This window comes from Phacochoerus africanus, chromosome 2 (genome assembly GCF_016906955.1).
Source record: "Phacochoerus africanus isolate WHEZ1 chromosome 2, ROS_Pafr_v1, whole genome shotgun sequence".
Lineage (NCBI taxonomy): Eukaryota > Metazoa > Chordata > Mammalia > Artiodactyla > Suidae > Phacochoerus > Phacochoerus africanus.
The window spans coordinates 270,218,340-270,241,479 of record NC_062545.1 but is presented as its reverse complement, the minus strand read 5'-3'; the positions used below and the strand labels follow the sequence as shown (position 1 = coordinate 270,241,479).

General features: G+C 47.2%; 1 protein-coding gene across 3 annotated transcripts in view; it reads right to left on the bottom strand.

Moving 5' to 3' along the window:
- Positions 1 to 12,535: 12,535 nt before the first annotated feature.
- PBX3 (PBX homeobox 3) overlaps positions 12,536 to 23,140 on the bottom strand; it is a 226,332-nt gene continuing 215,727 nt past the window's right edge. For 2 of the 3 annotated variants that reach the window (XM_047768416.1, XM_047768415.1), the window contains exons 6-9: positions 18,990 to 19,155; positions 17,618 to 17,730; positions 16,767 to 16,856; positions 12,536 to 14,081 (exon numbers count right to left, since the gene is read on the bottom strand). In XM_047768416.1, the coding sequence (XP_047624372.1) occupies positions 13,989 to 14,081; positions 16,767 to 16,856; positions 17,618 to 17,730; positions 18,990 to 19,155 (462 nt within the window). In that variant the 3' untranslated portion in view covers positions 12,536 to 13,988. The remainder of the gene's footprint in view (positions 14,082 to 16,766; positions 16,857 to 17,617; positions 17,731 to 18,989; positions 19,156 to 23,140) is intronic. The other variant, XM_047768417.1, reaches the window with a different exon arrangement.

Genomic DNA, 23,140 nt, shown 5'->3' with positions numbered 1-23,140 from the left:
AGATCAAGGTGCTGAATGACTGGGCGTTGATGTCCAGGCACCAGAGCGAGCTTCCATTTAATTTAGAAAAGTCGAGAAAAAGGACAGTTCTCACTGCCCCGGGTCACAAGGTACACTATTTCGGTCAGAAAGCGCCCACCTTTCCTGAGCGGCAACTGTGCATCAGGCCTCGTACCATCTTCCTGGAGACCCACGGGCACCTGTAGGAGGAGGGTGTTATGATGAGCCCACATCACAGACGAGAAAACCAAGGCCTGGGGGGTGGACCGGCCCGCCCAGGACCTCGCTGGGATTCCACTGGGCGCCCAGGCCCAAACCCCCACCCATTTTGCTCAAAGGCCTCTGAGTACCCCGGCTTCATCCTACTGAGGTCCCTGGACCCTGCTGAGGGTCGCTTGAGACCCCCCACCATGGGTCTCAGACCGTATTTGTTTCCTGGCCAGGAAGGACCACCCACTGGCTGGCTTCAAACAGCCGACATTCGTTCTCTCAGTTCTGGAACCTGCAAGTCAGAATCAAGGGTCGGCGGGACGGGCGCTCCCTGGAGGATCTGAGGGAGAATCGCAAAGACCGTTCCCCAGGATGGGCACACGCACAGGTTCTGGGGGCACCTAGTTCCATCCACAACACAGGCCTCAGATCGTCCGTCTGTTCCACGAGAGCGTCGGCAACACCAGGGCAGGGGCTGGGGTGTATTTTGCCCTCAGCTGCGTCCTCGGCGCCTAGAATGAGCACCTGGCACACAGGTGCTCAGCAAATATTATCGGGGAAGCAAACAGATCTCAAGGAACCTTCCTACCCTCAGGATGGGGGCACGCCCGCAACACTCTTTTCCATGCCTATCCGTAGACATGTGGGTGACACAGAGCCACACGCAGATAAATACCCCGCCACACACAAGCCACCCCCTGGCACTCAGGCCATCGCAAGACAGAGTAACAGCCCCAAGTGACACCTGCTCGGGAACACACACAAGTCATGGTCCCCACTCTGTGGGCTCAGTAGAGACCTCCAGAGGCTCCTGCTCAGAGTGGCGGGGGCCAGGGAGTGTCAGAGCATCAGACAACGGCTCTGCTTTTGCGACGCACCAGGGGCTGAGAGGTGACATTCTGGGAGTCCTGCTTTTATCTTGTATTCATCGCCGAAGGCTTCAAAACTCTAATTTTGTTATAATGTGCGAGTTAAGCAGGTGCCAGTGGGCCAGGTGGCAGGGGTGGGGGTGGGGAGGTAAAGCCTGAGAGGAGGGGAGAGGGTGGCAGGAGCCAGGGTGGCACCCAAGGACTCTGAACAGCCCCTGGCTCATCAGTCCATGTGGACACGAGGCGGAATGAAACTGCTCCTGGGCCTATGTACACTTCCCCAAGGAGATGCCTGGATTGGGTGCCCTGGCCATTCAGAACCAGGAGCGCTGATGGATGAGCACCTACTGTATGCAAGATCCTCGGTTCGGCAGTGCATCCAGTCCTCACACAGCCCTGTGAGGGGCGATCCCCACTTTACAGACGGGGAGGCCGAGGCTGGGAGAGAAAGGTGCCCAGGTAACTGTGTGGTGCTGGCCTCCTCCCATGGGTCCCATGGCCCCTGCCTGGCTTGGCCCACACTCTGGTGACCTGAGGGACAAGCTGGCTTCCTGGGAGCAGCCCTGAAAGCCTGCGTCAGAAATCCCCCTTCCCAAGGTCCATACCTACGGAGCCACAGTCTAGCCCTGGACCACCCGCCCACTGTCTTGGGTGTTTTCCATATCCTTCCTAGACATTTAGGCCACCTTCAGCTTTGGCATCATGGTTATCCACGGCAGAGGCGTCCTTGTTTAATTTTGAAGGCAGAGACACCCAGACTGACCTTGAACGCTGGTCTCAGTCCCTGACACGGACCGTGGACCTGTTTACACGTGTCTGGAGTTTCCAGAGACTCCTCCTCCTGCTCCTCTGGTCCTCACCATCCCCATGATGGGGACAAGGTCATTATCCTTGACCCTTCTCCACAGCTGAGGCTCAGAGAAGGCGTGATGGTGGATGGCTGGGCTCTCCAGCTCGGACGTGGGCTCCCTGGGACTGATCCTGGCTGTGGAGCTTGGGCAGGAAGCGCCCCTTCTCTGAGCAGGGTTTTCTCACAGGCGAAAGGGGGCTAATAAGTCCAAAGAGAAGATATTCATCAAGGGCTTAGCCCAGAGCCTGGCCAGTAGAAACCCTCCTCGGGTCACTCGTGGCCACTATTTCTCTTCTAATTATCATTACAGGAAAATGTCCAAATGTCTTCAGCAAATCCAAATCCACATCTTGGAAGATTCCCACCCAGGTCAGGTTGGGGCCAAGGAGGAATCGGCAAACCACTGTCAATAATTTGAGGTGAATGCGCTCCAGGGCTGCCCCCAAGAAGAGCCCATGGGGGCAGGGAGAGGAGACTTTTAGGGGCGATCCCAGGGTTTCTCTTAAAATATTTAATTCATATGTCCTGAACCTGACTGAGCAACCTGACTTTTACACATTTATCCTATAGAAACAATCAGATGTGTCCCCAGTGATTGATGTTTGGGGATGTTTCTGGAGCACCGTAGGCAGAAGTGATAAGCCGTCAACATAAATGGTCATTGGTAAGAGATTAAACAAGGACCCCTCTGCCATGGATAAGCAGGATGCCAAAGCTGAGGTGGCCTAGATGTCCAGGAAGAATATGGAAAACACCCAAGACAATGTTTTTTTGCTTTTGAGGGCCCCACTGGCAGCATATGGAAGTTCCCAGGCTAAGGGTCCAAGCAGAGCTGCACCTGCCGGCCTACACCACGGCCACAGCAACGTGGGATCCCTAACCCACTGAGTGAAGCCAGGGATCGAATCCGCATCCTCATGGATACTAGTCAGGCTCATTACCTCTGAGCCACAATGGGAACTCCCCAAAACAAATTTCTTTTTAAAAAAAAAAAAAAAGGAAAGTTGAAAAACAGTATGTATAGAATGATGACGTGTGTGTGTGTGTGTGTGTGTGTGTGTGTGTGTGTGTGTGTGTGTGTTTTAAGGGGAGGCCAGGAAGCCAGGATGGGCTTCTTGTTTCTGGTCTGGCATGTAAAGAGTTTAGGAATTGCCATTGCATCCAAACAAGTTAAAAGGCGGGACAAACAAACAAAAGCAACAACTCTTCTTAGCTCCTTCAGAGAAGCCAGGTCACAAACCCCTGACCCCACAAACTGGACAGATAGACGGGCGAATGCAAAGAACCACAGCTTATTAGATCAGAAACCTGCTAGCAGAAACCTCCACGGTTTTTTTCAGATACAAAGTACGGTCCATGAAAGAAATAATCAATAAGCTGGAATTTATTAAAATTTAAAATTCCTGCCCTGGGAAGGACGATGTTAGGAGAATGAAAGGACAAGCCACTCTTTGGGAGAAAATCTTTGCAAAAGCCCCATCTTACGAAAGAACAAAAACAAACTATAATCCAAAAGGCACTAAAAACTCTTAAAATTCAAAAATAAGAAAATGAGCAACCTGGATGGACCTAGAGATGATCATACTGCGTGAAGTAAGAGAAAGACAAATATCATATGATATCATTTATATGTGGAATCTAATAAAAAATGATACAAAAGAACTTATTTAAAAAACAGAAACAAACAGATTTCAAAACCAATCTTATGGTTACCACAGGTGAAACCATTGGGGGAGGGAATAAGCTCTACACACTATGGCGTAAAATAGGTGAGTAACAAGCACCTACCATATAGCACAGGAAAATCTACTTACTATGTATGCGTGACAGGTTCGCTTTGCTGTACACCTGAAATTAATACAACATTGTACATCAATGCTACTCCAATAAAATTAAATTTTAAAAAAAGAAAATGAGCAACCTGATTAAAAACTAGGCAAAAGACCTGAATAGACAACCCACCAAAAAATACATACAGACAGCAAAGAAAAAAATGAAAAGGTGTTCAACGATCCTGTGTCACTGGGGAATTACAAATTAAAACAACAGTGAGGAGTTCCCATCGTGGCTCAGTGGAAACGAATCTGACTAGCATCCATGACGACGCAGGTTTGATCCCTGGCCTCCCTCAGTGGGTTATGGATCCGGCATTGCATTGAGCTGTGGTGTAGGCCACAGATGTGGCTCAGATCCCGAGCTGCTGTGGCTGTGGTGTAGGCTGGCAGCTGTAGCTCTGATTCAACCCCTAGCCTGGGAACTTTCATATGCTTTTTGTCTAAAAAGACAAAAAAAAAAAAAAAGAATTAAAAAAAACCACCACCCCCACCAAAACAATGAGATACCACAATACACCTACTAGAATGGCCAATATCCAGAACACTGATGACAACAAATGTTGGTGAGGATGTGGAGACACTGGAACTCATTCACTGCTGATGGGAATGCCAAGTGGCACAACATTTTGGAAGACAGTTCAGAGGTTTCTCAGAAAACGAAATACACTCTCACCATATGATCCAGCAATCACAACTCCTTAGTATTTACTCAAAGGAGTGGAAAACTTAGGTCCACACAAAATCCTGAAATCAGAGGTCCACAGCCACTCCATTCACAATTGCCATCACTTGGAAGCCACCAAGACGCCCTTCAGCAGGTGAATGGATACATAAACTGTGGTGCATCCAGGCCATAGACCATCATTCGGCTCTAAAAAGAAACGAGGTACCAAGCCAGGAAAAGACACGGGAGAACTTTAAATGCATTGATCAAGTGAAAGAAGCCAACCTAAAGCAACTCATATGTCTGATTCCAACTGTGGCTTTCCGAAAAAGGCACAGTGATGGCAATAGCAAAAGAATCTGCAGTTTCCAGGGGCTGGGGAAGAAGGCAGGATGAAGAGGTAAAGCACAGCAGATTTTTTTAGGGCAATGAAACTCTTCTGTATGATACTACAGTGGTGGATACACGTCATTATACATGTGTCCAAATCCATAGAAAACACATCGCCAAGCATGAGGGCTAATTAAACTATGAACTTTGGGTGATAACGACATCTCAATGTAGGTTCACCCATTGCAACAAAAGTACCCCTGTGGGAGTTCCCTGGTGGCCTAACTGTTAAAGGATCTGGCCCTGTCTCTACTGTGGCTCCAGTTGCTGCTGTGGGTTTGATTCCTGGCCCGGAAATGTCTGTGTGCTGTGGGCATGGCCCCCAAATAATAATAATAAATAGAAATAAAGATAAAAAATAAAATAAATAAAACTTACACAGAAATTTAAAGGGTCAAGAATGGCCAATATACTGCTGAAACAGAATGAAGTGAGAGAACTTGCTCTATAAAGTGTCAAAACCAATTCTAAAGCCCTGATTGACAAGCCGGTGTGGTGCCAGCACAGAGGTAGACACACAGTATAAGAACAGCAACAGAACTATACACATAGATGGGCCCTTGATGCAAGATGGAGGTGACATTGCAGATCATTGGGGAAAGGATGAAATTCCCAGTTCTTTAGGATGTTGGGACAGATAGACCCCCCTACCTCACACCATACACAAAAATTTTTCCTAAAAAGGAAAAACTGCTTAATTATTAATTAAAATTAACCATTGTATTCCTATTCATTAAAACACCCTACAAACAGTAAGAAAAAAGACAAATGTACAGAAACAGGGAAACAGTTTCAACAGGCGCTTCATGGAAAACTCAAATTCATCAGTCAACACTCCTGAGAAAGTGGGCAACCTCATTTAGTAAGCCTGGAAATTCACATTAAAATCACAAGGACCCAGCATCATCAAACCACTGGGCGGTGAAAAAATGTTAAATACCAAATGTGGGCAAGGATGTGGAAGTGTAAACTGGTACAACCACTTTGGAAAACAATTTGGCCTTCCCTGGTCAAGTTTAAGAGAAGCATGTGTTCAATGTCAGCAGCTCCACGCTGGAGAACCTCTTGCAGGTGTGCACCAGAGGCAACAGAATAGCACTTTCACCTGGGGCCTTAGTGACCTTCCTGTGCCTCCAATTCCCCAGGCCAGGCTGGGTGAGTTCATCTCCAAGGTCCTTCCTGAGCCAGTACTTAAGGGGAAGGGTTGATTCTCCACCATCAAGGGTTCTTCCTTAAGCAGCCTCCCCAAGGCTCCCCAAATCCCTGCCCTCTCATCACCTGGGGGCAACACAACTCTTATTTTGCAAACTTTACATCTCCCCTTTATCTTCTTTAGAAAAGGTATGGATCTCAGCCTAGAAAGGCAACTTTTTTCCCTCTTAGACCTGTGTCTCCTCCCCTGTGAAATGGGGCAGCCACAGTTCTTGTCCCATAGGGCATTTGGGAGGACTCAGCAAGGGGCTGGTGGTGGCAAGGACTCCCTGTGCTCAGAGGGCACCCTCCTTTGTGTCTTACCTGGATCCCCACTTCCCTCGTGGTCGCCCACCCCATCTGTGACTTTCTCCTGGCCCGATTCAACTCATCTTCACAGAATCCCTTTCCTACCTCCAGCCTATGAAGGTCTCTCCCTTCCCTAAGCTTCTAGTTTATCTGCACATCAAGGAATATTTCCCCAAGAGCTCACCCTACAGAAGGCATCATTTTGGGGCTGGGGGACCCATGGGGAACTCAACAGCTCCAGCACCAGGTAGAGAGATGGCTCAGGCAGGTGGGTGGAGGGAGAAAGGCAGGGAGATGACCCTGTGCCTGTAACCATCTCCCCACCAGTGACCAGCAGGGTGCCGGGCACATGGTAGGTGTTCAATGAACTCTGGTTGACCATCAAACCAAACAATGGAGATGCATTCAGATCTGCGCACACTCAGGTGTATAGGCTGCCATGCGTGAGTTTTGGGGGGACATGTACTTCTAAGCACACACACATGTGCCCGTGAATATTGACACGTGAAATCCACCTGCCGCACAGAGACGGTCCCAATGCGTGAGCCTGCTCCAGCCAGCCTCCTCACGCCCGTGAACGCTGCCTCCCGCACAAAGCTCATTTATTTTGATTTATGAATATTGCAAAAATAAACCTGAGCATCTTCTTGGGGATTCTGTGATCCTGACACGGGTCCCCGCAATATTGCTTTTTGCTCCTGGTTACCTGAAATTAGCAGAGTAATTCGGAATCTGCATCTTTATTTAAAAGAAAAAACTGTAGATGCAGAATTATAAAAATTTAATATGCTCCCAGGAAAATGAAAAATGAGAGGTTGTGATCTCGTCTAACACTTTCAAATGTGTTTATTAATTCATGTTTTAAATCATAAGTTTCATTCGGTGAGAGCCATGCACAGCAATAAGCCCGTTTTAAAATATTAATGAATAAACAATATTTCTCTATTGAAATATAACATGCTTCTTTGAACAATGGACCACCAGTAATAAATCAAAACCAGGAGAAAATTGCATTTCATATTTAATACAAGTTGAACTCTGCCTTTTTATAAATGATATCTTTTTTGTTTAATTGGCGTCAGTTCAGATCTAGCAGATTGCTAATAAAATTCTGGATTTCCATATTTAATGATGCGTACACTTTCTGCTGAAATTTTACCAGGAAAAAAGAACCAGCCTTTTATTATCTCCTGAGATGGTGATAAGAGGTGAGGCCAAGGCCTTCGTCCAGCCTTGTGGGCTGGGAGGGAGCGGGTCAGAGTGGGTGGATGGAAGAGGCCAAGTCTTCCCCAGGGCCCTCACTAAGTAGCTGACACCCCGCTACCCCTCTGCTGACCAGAGGTAATCATTCCAGCCAGAGACCAGGTATCCCCTTCTCACTTGGGGCTCCATGTAATGGCAACAACAAGAAGGGAACACACCCCAAGCCATGGTCCAGGAGCCACGACTGCATCATCTCATTCATCTTTACGACAAGCCTGCTAGGAAGGTAGAAACAAATTCTCCCCATTTTACAGATGAGGAAACTGAGGCCACCCAGTGAGGACGGTAACAGGTCCAAGGTCACACACAGCCAGTAAGTGGCAGAACTCTGCCCAAATCCTCACACCACCTCATGCTGCTTTGAAAGGGATGCATCAACTGGGGCTGCCCAAGACCGGGTTTTATAAACATCGAGTGAAGGGGGACGCGAACTGGGATTTAGGTGCAAGTCACCACCATGCAGCAAGTCGTGGATGAACAGGTAATAACAGCGACCAGCCTCAGTCCTTGCTACACACCTGTACCAACTGGCTTGATCCTCCCTCTGATGCTAGGAGGCAGGTGCTTGATGGCTCAGGAAATTGAGGCAGGAGGAGCTTGCAAGCCTTGCCCGAGGACACGTAGCCAGTGCCCAGCAGAGCCAGGATTCAACCCTGGAGCTCCCACCCATAAGCGCTCAGTCATGGCGCTTTCCTAGCCACCGGCCACACGGAACCCTGGGCACCTGTTTCGTCTCTGGGACAGGGCCAGTGCCCCCTGGGCTGGGAGGTGTGGCTCCTGGCAGGCACTGGGTGGGAAGCAGGCTCCGTGCATGTACGTTGGCGGAGTCATCAGGGCTGAGGGAAGGTGGGCTTCTTTTCCATGGGGTGGGACACAGCAGCCTTCCCGAGGGTGTCTCTGGGGTCCCAGCTGCTGGGGAGAGGAACCTATGGCTCTGACTGGGAGGAAGGGCTGGCCTCTGTCCCCTCCTCTGCTCAGTTTGTGCCTCAGGCTCGCCTGCAGTGGGCCTGCCAGCATGACAAGAGAGAGACACTGACAAGACAGCCAGGCACAAGGGTGAAACAAGCGGGCTTTGGTTTCAGACACACCCGGACTCAACTCGCCTTCCATCTCTGTGTGTATCTGACAAGAAGTTTCACTTTCCTCATCTGTAAAGTGGGGAGAATGATAGAACCTTCCTCAGGAGCCTGGGAAAGGAGGGAGCAAGCGCCCACAGGGCCCCCCTGCTCGCCATGCCCCCAGGCCTTTGCACCTGCTTCCCCTCCTCTGAGCCTATGCCTCCCACCCCCAACCCACTCCTGGCTTCCTGATCCTCCTCCTGTTGGTCTCTGCTTGGACATCCAGTGCGGGGGGATAAGTGCTGCTGGAAGACGCGGTGGGCTAGACTCAGCTTTATGGGACAGGTGTTCACCAGGGAGCCAGGTACAGAAGGATGTTCCGAGAACAGAGAGTGAGGAAGCAGAGGCTCAAGGAGGTTAAGCCCCTCACTCAAGGTCACACAGCTGGGAGGAGGCAGAGCCATGATTCAAATCTATGCCAGGGGGTGAAATCCACTCACACCCAGAGGGGGTTCTGTGGGCAGCAGACTAAAGCGCCAGGAACCAGGGCTCAGCTGCATGGAGCTGGGGACTTGGAAAGGCACCCCCACTTCCCCGATCTGTTCGCCTCCATTCATTATGGTGCCAGGCCCAGTCCAGCCTGAGGGCCGCGTTCTTCCTGTCCCTTATCCCCAACTTTGTGACCACACAGTCTGTGACACATGTCCCATATACACCACAGGACACAGATACTCAGGTGGCCCAGGCAATGAAAGCAGGAGGGCTGCAAGCTCTAAGGAATTTGGGGGAATGGTTTCCGTGGTCACCTTGTCCCAGAAGGGGACCTCACACAGGAGGTTCTTTTTCCTCCAGTGCAAGTTCACCGGAGCCTCTTTCTGTCCCACTACAAGCAGTGGCTGAAAGGTGTCCCCTGTGACCTTCATGGAGCACCTTGGAGAGGTGGTGTCTGCTCTTTGAGCCTCAGAGTCTGCATCTGAAGATGGGATAACAGCAGCCATGATATGGGGCTCCGTAGGCATTAAATAACATTGGAGGGCCGGCCGCAGGAGATGCTCGTGACCGGCAGCTGTCAGCCCAGTGAAGGGCCCTTTCTCCTGGCACCAGCCCTTGTCACACACTGAAAACCCCTCCCATCTGGGAGACTTACACCCCGGACACCTTTTCCACATGGACGGGTGCTGGCCTCAAACCCCAACCCCGCCCTCCCCGGTTTCTGGCCACGACCCAGTCCAAGGCTACAGAGAAGTCTTAACCTAGTTTGCAAGGCCACCTGGTCTGCTGTCTTTAGAGGCTCCCACGGTGCCTGCGTACCTCAGTTTGTATCTGCCTACCTGTCCAATGTGTAGCTCCTCAGGCACTTGGGCTCCAGAAACTCCTGGAAGCAGGACCCCGTGGGCCTTCTGGGGACAGGCCCCTCCCCCACACTGCGCTGACCCTCCTCTCCGAAGGACCGAGGTGACGGTATCTGATGCACAATTCCTGAGTTGTTTCCCTGAAGCTAAATCCACCACCGAAGGGAAGGAATTAACTACTCAGTGGTGTGAGCGCTGTAGCCCCCAGACCTATGGGCGCCGAAGGATCAAGAATGTTAACCGGTGACCCCGCCCTCTTACCACCCCATGAACCAATCAAGGACTGCGCACGAGCTGACCCACCCCCGACCCAGCGACGCCCCTCCCCCTCCCTCACCTGGCGTCGTTTAAAGAAAAATGCTTTGCCCAAACACAGTGGGGGAGTTTGGACTCTGAGCACTAGCTGTCCCGAACCCATGGCTTGGCGCCCTGCTATAAAGACTGCGCTTTTCCTGGAATCCCCTGGTGGCGTAGTGATTAAGGGTTTGGCGTTGTCACTGCTGTGGCTCGGGTTCAGTCCCTGGTTGGGAATTTCCGCATGCCACAAGTGTAGTAAAAAAAAAAAATAATAACTTAAAAATAAAAACAAACAAAAAAACCCCCTACGCTTCCCTTCACCACAACCTGGTGTCAGCACCTTGGCTTTATTGCACAGAGGTGAGAAGACCCAAGTTTGGTTCAGTAGCAAAAGTACATGTACTGCCATGGACGCACACACGTGCCCTTGTGCAGCTAACTGGATGCGAGGACAGGCCCCTTAGCCTCCAACTGGGTGTTTCAGGTGGTTTCCTGCTGTTCTCTTCTTTGACCTTGTGAACAGGATGTGGGGCCCTCACTTCCCCAGTCTCGGGGTTCAGAAACCTACCAGGCTCTCAGTACCCTCATTAAGTGTTTGCTTTCTGAACATGGAGGAGGCACAGGATCTTGGCCTCTTGATGGCTGGGGACTGATTTCATTCAGCTCTGGGTCTAGATCCTAAAGCACTGCTTGCCTCCAAAAAGGTACCTGGTGAAAATCTATCAAATCAATACATTTCACCCAGTCCGGAGGGGGACAATAAGAGTCTTGTGGCTGGAGCCATGCCCCAGTTTCCTTGACATGAGGGTGCTTCTGCCCCCGCCCCCTGCAAGAGGTGCTGAAGAGCAGAGAGGGAGTTGTGTTCAAGGGCCTCCTAAATTAGCTTCAAGGTACAGAATTGTTATTTTTATTGAGGTCTCCCCAGAATAAAGCCTCAGACGCACACCTTTCCCTGCAAGCATTGCCAGTCGTTGTGTGACTCTCCAACAAAGGCTGGTACAGGCTTCTCTCAAAAGGCCGGTCTGAGATGAGACCCAAGATTGTTTTTAGAAGTGTTTTTGGACTTTAAAGATCTATTTGTGTGTGCATGTGTGTCTGGTTTCCACAAGATATTTCTGCAAACGCACATAGCATGGAGATTGTTTTATGCACAAAGATAAGAAAGGCTGACTGTAAGCTGATTGAATCACGCAAGTAACTACTTAACCACGGGAGAGATTCCTGCAGGCAGGCTGAGCCTGTGTGAAGGAGGACAGCTTTGGAGCAATCTCTATGGTTACTCTCCCGGTATAACGGCCTCAAGATGAATGGGAATGGTGGCCCTAGACCTTGTTTGCCTGGCTCTACCTACTGAAATAGTAAAACAGTTGTATTTATCAGAGGCCAATTTGCTGCAACTGATTAACATTAATCTGATTTCCTGTTAGTCAATTTCCTTGAGATATAGTAAACAGGCCAATTACCTGCTATTGACTTCTTTTATTACAAAGAGTTAGATATTAGCGACAGATGTACATGTAAATACACAGACTTTCTGATAATCTGAATAGAACAAAACAATGTATCATCTAGTTAAAAGATTTCCAGTTGGTCTTATGAGTTTTCAGAAGTATGTTAAGAGAAGGTGTGTATGTTTTCTAACAGTACGTGAAGCTCATTCTTTTCAGACTTTTGCTGGTTTGTTTGTTTATTTATTTATTTATTTATTTATTTATTGGCTGTGCCGCCTGCAGGATGTGGAGATTCCCAGAGCCAGGGATAGAACCTGCGTCACAGCAGTGACCTGAGCCGCTTGCAGCGACAATGCACTTTGCTTGTTTCTTAACTGATCTCTCACAGAAGTTATGAAGGTGAAGAAATGAATGTGACAAAACTAATTATTATTTTAAAATTACCCAACAGGTGCCAGATGCATCACCAGGACAGGAGAGTGTGAACCCCAAGAACACACCCAATGTCCTAGGTCTTTGAGCTTGTGGCATTTCCTTAACTTCCAGGAACTTCAGTTTCCTAATCTGTGAAAATGGGGATGATGTTTCCCCTGGTGGCGGTCGTGAGGACAAGCGGCGACGTCCCGGAGCCGGCCGAGAGCCCGCAGAGAGGGGTCAGCCACGGCCCGCCTCACCCACATTTCCCAGTTCCTCTCCGACAGGCCACCCAGTTACACACCCGGGCAGCTTCTGGGCGGCTTTCTCCTCGGTCTGCTCTGGGGGGGCTCACAGGCTGGGGTAAGAAACTGCATCAACATTTAATCATGAAAGCAAAAAGTTTATTCATGTTTGAAACTACATATAACTACCACGAGGAAGACTTTTTCAATCCAGGGTGTAATCCAGTTAGAAAGGAACACGAAACGCATTTAATACATTAGAATCACCGCCACAAATTTTTTTCATGACTCAATCAGTTTCAGAATCGCATACAATACAAAAAGAGAGAAAGGAGAAGGGGGCCCCATTACACAGGGTGAAATATACAGTACCGAATACTGAAATCTGAATGCATCACAATTAGTCGCCGCTTTTTTTTTTTTTCTTTGCATGGATTAGTAACAAGATGAAGAACATTCAAAATGTTTCTCAGGTATTTACAACAGTTTTACTGATCCTGTGTTAATTTAAGACCCAATGTTTCCACTCTCGGTTTTTTAAAAGTTGCAAATGCAACCCTGATTTTTCTTTTAAAAGATTACAATGTACATTACATCTTATGAAGGGAAACAAAGAGTTAATTACAAGATGCAAAATATCAGATAAGAAAGAGACAAACTACAGCGTGAGTATTGTTCAGAGGTAGTAAGTGAGCACTCTAAGCTACAGAACATGTTGAAATTCTATTGGTTCGTATGAGTTCGCATGAGGTAATAAAGCTGTGTTTTGATTGGTGAGATGTATAAATACTCTTTTGCTACACTATATACAACACTCCAGAGAGCAGGGCCTTTGTCGATGCCCAGAGGACGTAGCAAACCTTGACAAGTCTGTGCAGCACCCAGCGCACACCGTAAAACCCCAGACACGGATCTCGTGTTCACCTCTATCAGCAGCAAGTATCTTCATCTCTCAAAACAGTCTGGATCCATAATTTAATTACCGAGCAGACTCAGGGCACTGGTGCTTTCAGAGAGAGAAAAGATGCTACTGGTCTCTGATCTAATTATAACCTAAGAGATCGCAACACAAGTGTGACGAGGAAGATTCTTAAACACAACCATCCTTAACAGTTAGCCAAACAGCTCCTTTATTCCAACTCCATTAGTGATACGAAAGAAGGACAATCAAAGTCTGCGATGGAAATATGCAAGAAGTTCAATTTAGGTGAGGTGAGTCTTTGTATCTGCTTTAACGATTGAGGTTTAGCATATATTGTACTTTTTACCCTTAAGGCCAAGTAATTGGCAAGTGAGAAACCATGAATGTAAAATATTGATAATAAATTATGATAAAATAGCTACAGGACTGTCAACAATGTTAAATCTTGGCCTAATTGGATAAAGTGCTTTTTTTAACATTGTGTGTTTTTAAGTATAAATACAAATGATTATGATTCCTTAAAAAACAGATTTACCAAGTTCTCTAATAAGACAAGGTTTTACAGTAAAGCTGTAGATGGTGGGCTACAAAAACGCTTTCCTTTTCCTCCTATTGCTCTGAATGCACTTATCAAGGCATGTCAGCTCAGGGAAAAGTGTTGCCGGAGATTAGTTAGAGGTATCAGAGTGCACACTTCCTGGGCCTTCTGTAGGAGAAGTCACAGAAGATGGAGTTGTTGCGTCCTGCCAGCCTCCATTAGCCTGAAAGGAGAAACACAGTTCAACGAGTGCACAGCTACATATTAATTCTACTCCCCAATTTAAAATACCCCGATGACAACATGAGAGCAAAGATGCATTAGCAAAATGTATTTTCTAAACCCACTTTGGCAGGAGTTTGAAGCATGTGTTAAAGTGGGATTAAATGCATGTAAAACAAATCCATCCTACCAAGTAAAGACTTGGCAATAAATCAGCACGCTGAAGGAGGGCTTCTGCTGGTCTCAAGCTGGCATGAAGCTCGGCCTTTGATTTGCTGGTAAAAATCAAGTGACTCGAAAAACAATCTTATAAGAAGGGAGCAGTGGAGAAGCTCAACGCACTGCTTTGGCAAGACCCGGGGCTCCACAAAGTATAAACTTCAGCCTGGCTTAATCCTCGTTTCCATAGAGAAGAAGGTGCCCCCCCCCCGCCACCCCCCATACACGCTTGACAGCCAGCTACTCTAACCCCTGGAAAATGAAGGCCAGAATTTCCCTCCAAATAGGATCCTGCAGAATGAAAATGCATGAACTGTGGAGGAGCACGCACTATTCAAATCTGGATCCCAATTATCTGTCACCGGGGCTCCTATCGGGATGTTGCTCCGCTCTCCACACGCTGCTGGCCCTCCTGCCTCAGACCTGCATCAGCAGCAACAGTACTCAGAAACAAATTTGCCTTCTGTCTCGGCCTATAGAGGCAATTGCTGAAATCAATGTCTGATCAGATTTCTGCTGTGGCAGACAGCTTGTCGCTACATATTTTTATGTCAGTCAAGAAGAGGGAGGTGCTGGGCTCGTGAGTTGGGGAACACTGAGTGGAAGTGACGGGGCAGGCCTTTCTGGAGAGACGGCGAGGGTGAGCTGGCTGACACCCAGTGCCCGCGGCACAGGCCCAGACCTCCCACACCCGTGTGGGTGGGGGTCAGAAGGTCCCCCTGTCTCTCTCACATCCAGCTGCAACTTGTTCTGCGAGTCCATCCAAAATGTCTTCTTTCTGGGCCTGCGCTGCGAGGCTGCCAAGAACTCTGTTTAGATTCCTGGCCCAGCCTTGGGCTGGGGATTTTTCCTGGTCCCAACATGGGGTTCCTAGGGATGCCCCTGGCTTTGGATTGACTGCCTAGCCCCCCATATAAAGCACTTTTTCGCCCCTTCTAGGACCACAGAGAAATGCCAGGGAGCAGGGAGAGGGACCCCACAATTACAGGGAGCTGACCAGAGCTGAAGGGAAAAGGATTTTCCAGGCTCGAGGCGGATCAAATTCAGGTTAGGAAAAAAAATAGAGCTACGGCGGTCCATCTTCAAAGCCTCCGCAGTGCAGGCTGGGCGGTGACAATCACGTGTGTGTTTGTGCGGACTCTAAGGAGTCCCCTCCTCTATCTACAAGGTAAGCTGTTCTCACCCCTCAGGTAGGAAAATCCACTTAGGAAAAGAAAAACTCTCACACAGATACAAGTCTAAAGATATTCCATCTGAAGTAAACATCATTCCTCTTTTATCCAAATTTATAAACAACAAATGTACAATATTTTTACCCAGCGTGGCAGCTGGAGGAGAGGTTGTCAGCAAGCATTCTTTTTTTCAAAATAAATTAATCCTTACTCTGGTGGTTTGAGATTATGCACTGTATTATACAACAGCGCCTTATCAAGCCTCATCAGTGAAGATGGAATTCATGTCTGTAAAATGCTGCAGGCAATCACAGTTTCATATTTTATCATGTTGATAAGGATATCGCACATTCTCTGAAGCATTTCAAAACACTTAAATGAAAAAGGAGAAATGCAACTAAAAGGCTTTTTATATGGTTTGTTGTGGGTTATTATGAGTTATTTATAAACCCAAAAAGAAAGATTTGACATTTCAAACGTAAAAGATTTGAGTATTTAATGGTCCCTTTTTCCTTTCACAATTGAACATCCTCAATCACTTTTTAAATCATTAATATTTACTCTTACAGCAAGCTAAGGCCCTAAAAAGGGAGAATTTTGTCTCTTTTCTTCCTGACTCCACTACCTGCTGTCGGGCAGCCCATTTCCTCCCTAGTCTGGAGCCCCGGATTCTGTCCACCGCCAATCCCCCCAGCTCCCTTCCAGGCGCTGTGCGTTTGCTATGTTCCATCCGTGTCAGGGCCGGGGAGAAAAGTCAAGTTTTGGTCAGTTGGTTACAAAACCTAAACTATTCCCTCCTCCATAACTAAAAACTCAGAGGCCATTACAAATACTGAGCACAATTTACATTCCGCCGAGACACTGCAGCACATGGCTCTTCAGAACAGGATGCTTTGTTTAGCTTAGTTTGTTGATCTGTCTGGGGGCCCTCCTCCCCTTCACCTGAGCTGTGTTTGGGAATTTTTCCTGCTGCTCGAGTCTAAGATAAATGACCTGTTTTTCACCATCTCCCTGGAACACTGCACGGCCAGTAGGAGATGGCAGCCTAACGGGCTGATGCGTCTCGACTGGTGATGAACGCCAGCCACCCCGGGGCCTCTGTGAGGATTTTCTGACGGCAAGAAGGTAACATCAGTGTTTGGGTTCATAAGAGAAAAGTCCAGTGAAGACACCGCCTTCCCCACCTGCCGACACGAGGAGAAGCCAAGTCAAATGGCCAATGACTTATTTATTGGTCACTGTTCACCTGATGCTGTTTCTACAGCTCTTCAAACCTGGTTCCCCAGAGTACTCACATTTAAATTATGTGGACTGTACAGTGAGTTTCCTCCAAGGCCATCACTGTAGCCTCCCGTCTGATTGATAACATGACGGAGGGTATCCACCTAGGAGTGAGACAAAACAAAATTCATCATCCCAAATCTATTAAAACATCATCACTTACAAAAGGAAACAATTTGAATTATGTGTGCCATGAGGGTTTAGCATCTTGAATGAAAGACAAATTTATCAATCAAATGTGACTGGCAGAATTTCAACAATTCTTTGCATATTTAAACTCCCACATCTTTGTTTTTCATGCCAGCCAAACATCTTCATGGCAATGCAAAATTTTCATCTATCCCAACCAAATGTGTGGGGCTGTGGGTGAAAACGACTTACAAATATGAATACGGGCTATCTCTCTCACACCCCTGGACGCATAAAAACAAATAACTGTTCTGCATTAAAGAGGATGAGAAAGAGAGTTGAACCTGAAATATACTTCAGGAACTCAGGTTTTTGTATTCTGACTTTTAAAAAATACAGACATGAGACAGAGTAATATATTTTTACATCACACACACACCGGCACACATAATTTTTCTGGTCAGTTCTGTTACAAAAGTAATATGCACCCAACCCCTCTCCATGAGCTCAAGCCAGAGCCGAATGCATTCACAAAGTTTATCAGGTTTGAATCATCGAAAGTCACTGTTCACTTGACTTCTCGTAAATTAAATGGTGGGGCAGACGGGTCACGTCTGGAAGCACCCAGCACAGGTTCTGCACGGACGTGCAGACCACTTCCACGAGGTGAGAGGAACGAGTTTTGAGCCCAAACCCTACCCTGCTAGAAAGGCCCCAGGTGGGGCATTTCTCCTACCTGTGACTGCACATTGGCTCCGACTTGGGACCCTTGGTAAGAATCCCCATTCAGACTCTGCATGTTCATGAACATGTCCCCAGAATTTGGGAGGTTAAAAGAACCAGAAGAACCTGGAAAGGAAAGAGTTAAGTAGCTGAATAACAGAGAGCTACACACATCATCCTCAAAGACCTAGAGGCAGGGAAAGGAGAAAGGTGCAGAAGGGAAAGGCATTTCCAGATCTAAGAAGATGGAGAGTAACTCCAGGGAGTCGGGTCCCGTGATTCGTTTTGTATCTAGGAGAGTCCTATCGAGGGGGAAGCCCAAATAGGAAACAAAGAGAAAAATCAAAATAAACAGAAAAACACCCAGCAGCTGGCCTGGAACCTTCCCCCTCCGTTTTCATTTATCTGCAGGACTTGGTCATTAATTGAGCTCTTCATCATCATTAACTGTCATGGTGGACAATTACCCAGAGAAGAAACATTTTTTGGAAGCTCTTTCTTAGCCATGCACTGCCTCGCTTTCCTTGCGTTTCCACGTTCCATTAAAAAGAACTTGGGAGGTTGGGTGGGGGAACAACAACAGCAAGAGAAAACAAAAACTCCTCACTTTCTGAATTTTTAAAGATATATTTAAAATATCTCCTCAGAAAAGCCCCTTGAAATGCTTCTCAAGTCCATCTGCTTGGACGAGCTGTCCATTTTTCACTGGTACTCGAGTTCCCTGTGATTTTAAGATGTTTCCAACTCCATCAAAGATACCACATAAAATGTGGCCAAGTTGTGTTGTATGAGGAGCCAAGATACTGCACCCATGTATTAGGTATCACACCCCTGGCAGCCAACCACGTACGGATCAGCTAACCACATGCTGAGCCTGCCAAGTCAGCACAGGGGCTCAAGAAACGCTAAGGACGGCAGGCTAAGGATGGCAGACGACAGGCTGCGGCTACGTTAGGTGGAAAGCGCTGCTGCTGTCCCAACATCACGTTCTAGCTTCCTTCCCCACGGCGACAGGGAAATGCCCCGCTTCTGCTATTTCACTCATTCTTTGACCACCACTATTGATTTTAAAATGATACATGGAACCATAAAGTTAAAATAATCATTGGTGATAGCACCTTGCCTAACTGCTGAATTACAAACCCCCAAGTGTAACAGTTCCAGAGTCTACCAGTAGCGAGTGGCACTCAACTATGAACAGTGGGTTTACAGGCTCCGGCCACCCACTCGTTCACCCATCCCAAGAACAGGCCTGCATTTTAACATAAATCTTCCTTTATAAATCCACTGTGTCCTCAGTATGGCCCTCGCTTCCTGGCCTTTGGGGCGGGGCTGTGTGGCATAAGGCTGCCTGAGCCGAGGAGGGGACGAGCACCCGTACGCACCGGAATTTGGCGTGGTGGGCGAGTTGGTCTGGTTGTTCTGCACGGCTGCGGCCACTGCGTGTGCGGCTGTCACAGCTGTCTTTGCAGCGTAGAGGTTGGCTTCTTCCTGAAACTTGCCGATATTCTTCTTGTACCTGATTCGTTTGTTGCCAAACCAGTTGGACACCTACGAATCACAGGGACGTGAGTACAGGGAAGCCAGCTTCTAAGGGGAGGGGGGGAGGTCAAATGTCCAATAATAAACTGTTGGCCACCAAGGGGAAGCCTTGGAAGACACTCAGTCCCTAGCCTGTGATCACCTCCTGGGGACAATGCAGAAGGGAGGAGGCTCGCTAGCTCTTTTGACAAACTTCTCAACACTCTTGGAATAAGACCGCTTCCTGGAATTGGCCACAGTAACGCTAAAGTGGCTGGGAGAAAAAGAAAAGAAAAGAAAAGAAAATGCCTGGCAGCACTGTTCACAAAAAATATTCAATTGGTTTATACCAATTAGTATATTAGTCCCCCCCCCCCCCAAAAGGAGCTGAAAAACTAAAGGAAATGTTTGTTAAGTTAGGTAAGTAGTAAGAAATACGTGTAAAAGAATAACTTATTCTTTTGAGGTCTGGAACAATTTTGGCAGCTGTACAGTAGAATCATGTTTGGTCTGCTGAAAAGAGTAACATCAGTTAATAACGGATGAAAAACCCCTTTGTCTCCTACCTTAGAAGATACTGTGTGTCTGCCAAGATGGCTGCTCAAGTTCTGCCAGTTAACATGTGAGAAGGTCAAAACTTGAAAACGCACGCAATTCCAATAAGGTCAAATGCAAATACAGAATCCGCAGCTGATTTCATTAGGTGGCATACACTTATTTCTTCTGCAAGCTACTTATGATGTCAACCAGGGCAAATGGAAGATATTTCTAAGGAGGATCTCGGCAACAGGCAGAATTCATCACATTTCACTGACAGCAAAACTTTTAGCCCAAGACTCACTGCTTATAGTTACACTGAGTGTTCAGGCACCTGTGAGCTGAGCTATATAAAGAAGCTAAAACCCACACGGCAATTTATAAATAGGTACCCATTTGCTATATAAAAGGCTCTGACCTCTCCTTTAATCAAGTAACAGTTTAAAAATACTTTTTAATAATTTCCTAATAATCTGTCAAAGGGACATGTTGCTGTGGCATCAGGTGGGATGAGTCACTGTTTCATCCTGAGCAACTACTTAGGGACCCTGAGGAAAAATAAGGAGTGAGTGTTATGAGCCCTCCAACTCAATTTGCACGGGTGGCGCACACTGGTTGACCATCTCTGCCAAGTCTTTAATTGCTTTGGAAATAGAACTCTCATTCTTCAAACTATGGCACTCATCCTTCCAGAGAAAGCTAGAGAGTCCTGGCAAGGGAGCCACACGGGGAAGACAATGTTGGCGTGCTACTGCCCGCACGCTGCCCTATCCCGGGGAGTCACTGTGTGCACATATGTGCACATACGCACGTGCCAGCACAAAGGCTGAAGACCCGTGCAGCCACCATGAGCGCAGGTCCAGACAGAAACAAGCCAAAACTCATCAGGAAGTAAACATGCAGCAGATCAGGCCTTCTGAGATGCTGCTGCTCCACATCGTTCCCCTACCCCGTGAGGTCCCTCCTTTCCTTTATTTCAAATAGTGGTGGTGAGAGAACTATTTAACATCTCCTTTGCACTGAGATTTACGCAGAGCCCTTCGCATGTTTTTCTCAGGTACCAATTTTCACAACCTCAAAGGCTGGGGGGTTGACTGAGGTGGTTAGACGGGCATCACACCTGTTCCAAATCCAATGGCCTGTCTTACTCCTTAGTTCCAATATCTCGACTGTCCCAGTCTTAGGTTCTCTCTCAAACAGCCCTGAAGGACCCAACTCCACTCTGTGGTTGGCCTTTCTACCTTCCGTTCCTTGAGCCCCATATGCTTGGGGCAGGTGCGCATGATAATTGTGCAGGGCGGCGTAGTGGGAGGAAGAGTTAGGAGACTAACAGAAGGTGATGAGGGCCTGAGCCAGGCAGAACAGGAGCTGTGGGAAGGGCAGAGGTCATGGAAGAGAAATAGGCAGAATTTGGCCACTGACTCACTGTGGAGGGCAGGGGAGAGAGAGAAGCTGAGATAGTGCTGATGTGGAGCCCAGGACTCCAAGAGAATAGAAGCAGATGCTCTGGCAGGAGAAGGCAGCTCAGTGACTTTGAGGATCCATTTCTGTACCAGAATTATAAGACTCCAAAAAAAAGTTCTGAATTAAGACTGAAAAATGACCCTAAAGGTATTTGCTCTGGTTTATGGTGTTAAAGCAAGTTCTCACAGACCCCTCGTTACCTTTCATAAGCACGTCCTCAGCTCAGGAGATAGACCTAGAGAGCTGATTCACAAAAACCTCCTTTAATATATAATACCACTCTAGTTTGTCTGATTAAGACAGTCAGGCCTTTGAAAGAGTTACATACTTAATATATCTATAGTGCAAAGGGAGATAGTCCTGGTTGAGAGGGAATTTGGCATTTCTTAAGCATAATTAATGAAAATTCCCCAACTCTGAATTTAGCAACAAAGGCCCATCTTAGAATTCTCTTGTTCTAAACAATTCTCTGTTGAATTCTGTACTTGGTAGTTAATATTACCTTGACAATCAGAGAAGCTATAATACATTAATGAAACCTAGCCTGGAAAATCAGATTACAGCTTTATTAACAGTTTCATAATTGAGGAATCTTGGTACCATCGAAGGTCTCATCTCCAGATATGTAAGAATCCTCTGTTTATGCATACCCCTGGACCAATCAAACAACAGTCATCACTAATAAAGGTTTATTTAATTCTCACAGTAAAATTTTAATATCACCAGCAGCCTGGGGAAGCTTTAGCAAGTGGATTTGCTTGACATTGGATCGTTTCTATCCAGCTAGTCCCAATACTTCTTAATCTTTAATATCAAGGCAATTAAAATTAATGGCCACTCATCCGAAGCTACTGTGGGCAGTGTTTCCTTGACATCAATTGTTTGATGGGATTACCTAGAGGTTAAACTAACAAGCAAGGTTTAATTGGAAGCAATGAAAGAAGCAGTGATCATACGTTATGTTTAACCTGCATAACCACATCTAAATGAATATCTAAAAATGTTAAACTATTTCTCAAATTAAAATATGCACATCACATTCTGATATCACAGATTTGGGTATTGCAGCAATCAGCTATTAAGACCACACTGCTGCAACTGAGATCAGCGTAATTAATATATAAATCGACACCTAAGTTCAGGAGTTTTTTCACCTTTTAAAAACAGATGGATACAATTAGTTGCAAAAGTCACCCCGTAGGAAGCATCAAAAGCTACAGATCACACGTGGCCCCCTCCTACTCACCGAGGAGCCAGGCTGTACACACCGGGCACGAAAGAGAGCAGTGCTTGCTCTGTCTCTGAACTGGAATGGTCTGTACATTGGTCCCAGAATAGAAACACAGGCAGGAAATTGGTGGTGAGAAAGGGAATACATTGTCCTGTGCTTCTCTTTTGAGTCACATATCAAGGATTCATGACTCTGGACTGTGCAGAAGGCAAAGGGCCAGGCAAGAATTTTAAGATCAATTAAAAATGAGAATAAAAACACAAGTACTCTCCTCCTCCTCCTGATGTTCACTGCCCCCAGCTCCCAGACTGTACGCCTTTGGCAATCAGGGAAATGAGGAGCGAACATTTTTACAGGCTGCTGATTTTCTGGAGCCCTTCTGCAAGGCCAAAAAGCTTCTATTCTCTCCCATTTACTACAGCCATGCATTTCCCCTGACTCAAGACAGCTGCAGACGGCCAACTGCTTTTAAAAAGTGAAATGTTTTTGGAGTCCCCCTGGGGGATAAGGGTCTGGCATTGTCACTGCAGTGGCTTGGGTCTCTGCTGTGACACAGGTTTGATTCCTGGACGCTGCTGGTGAATTCTTAACCCATCATGCCACAGCTGGAACTCCTGAACCCTCTTTATAGTAAAAGAGGAAGGAGAAACCATTCTTAAGGAAAAGAGGAGTGGGGAATCGAGGAGTGTTTCCGGAAGAGGAGACATCTGAGTAGAGGTCTGGTAAGTGAGGACCATTTCCATTGTGGAGAATGAGGGAGCAGCAAGAGACGGAGAGGGCACG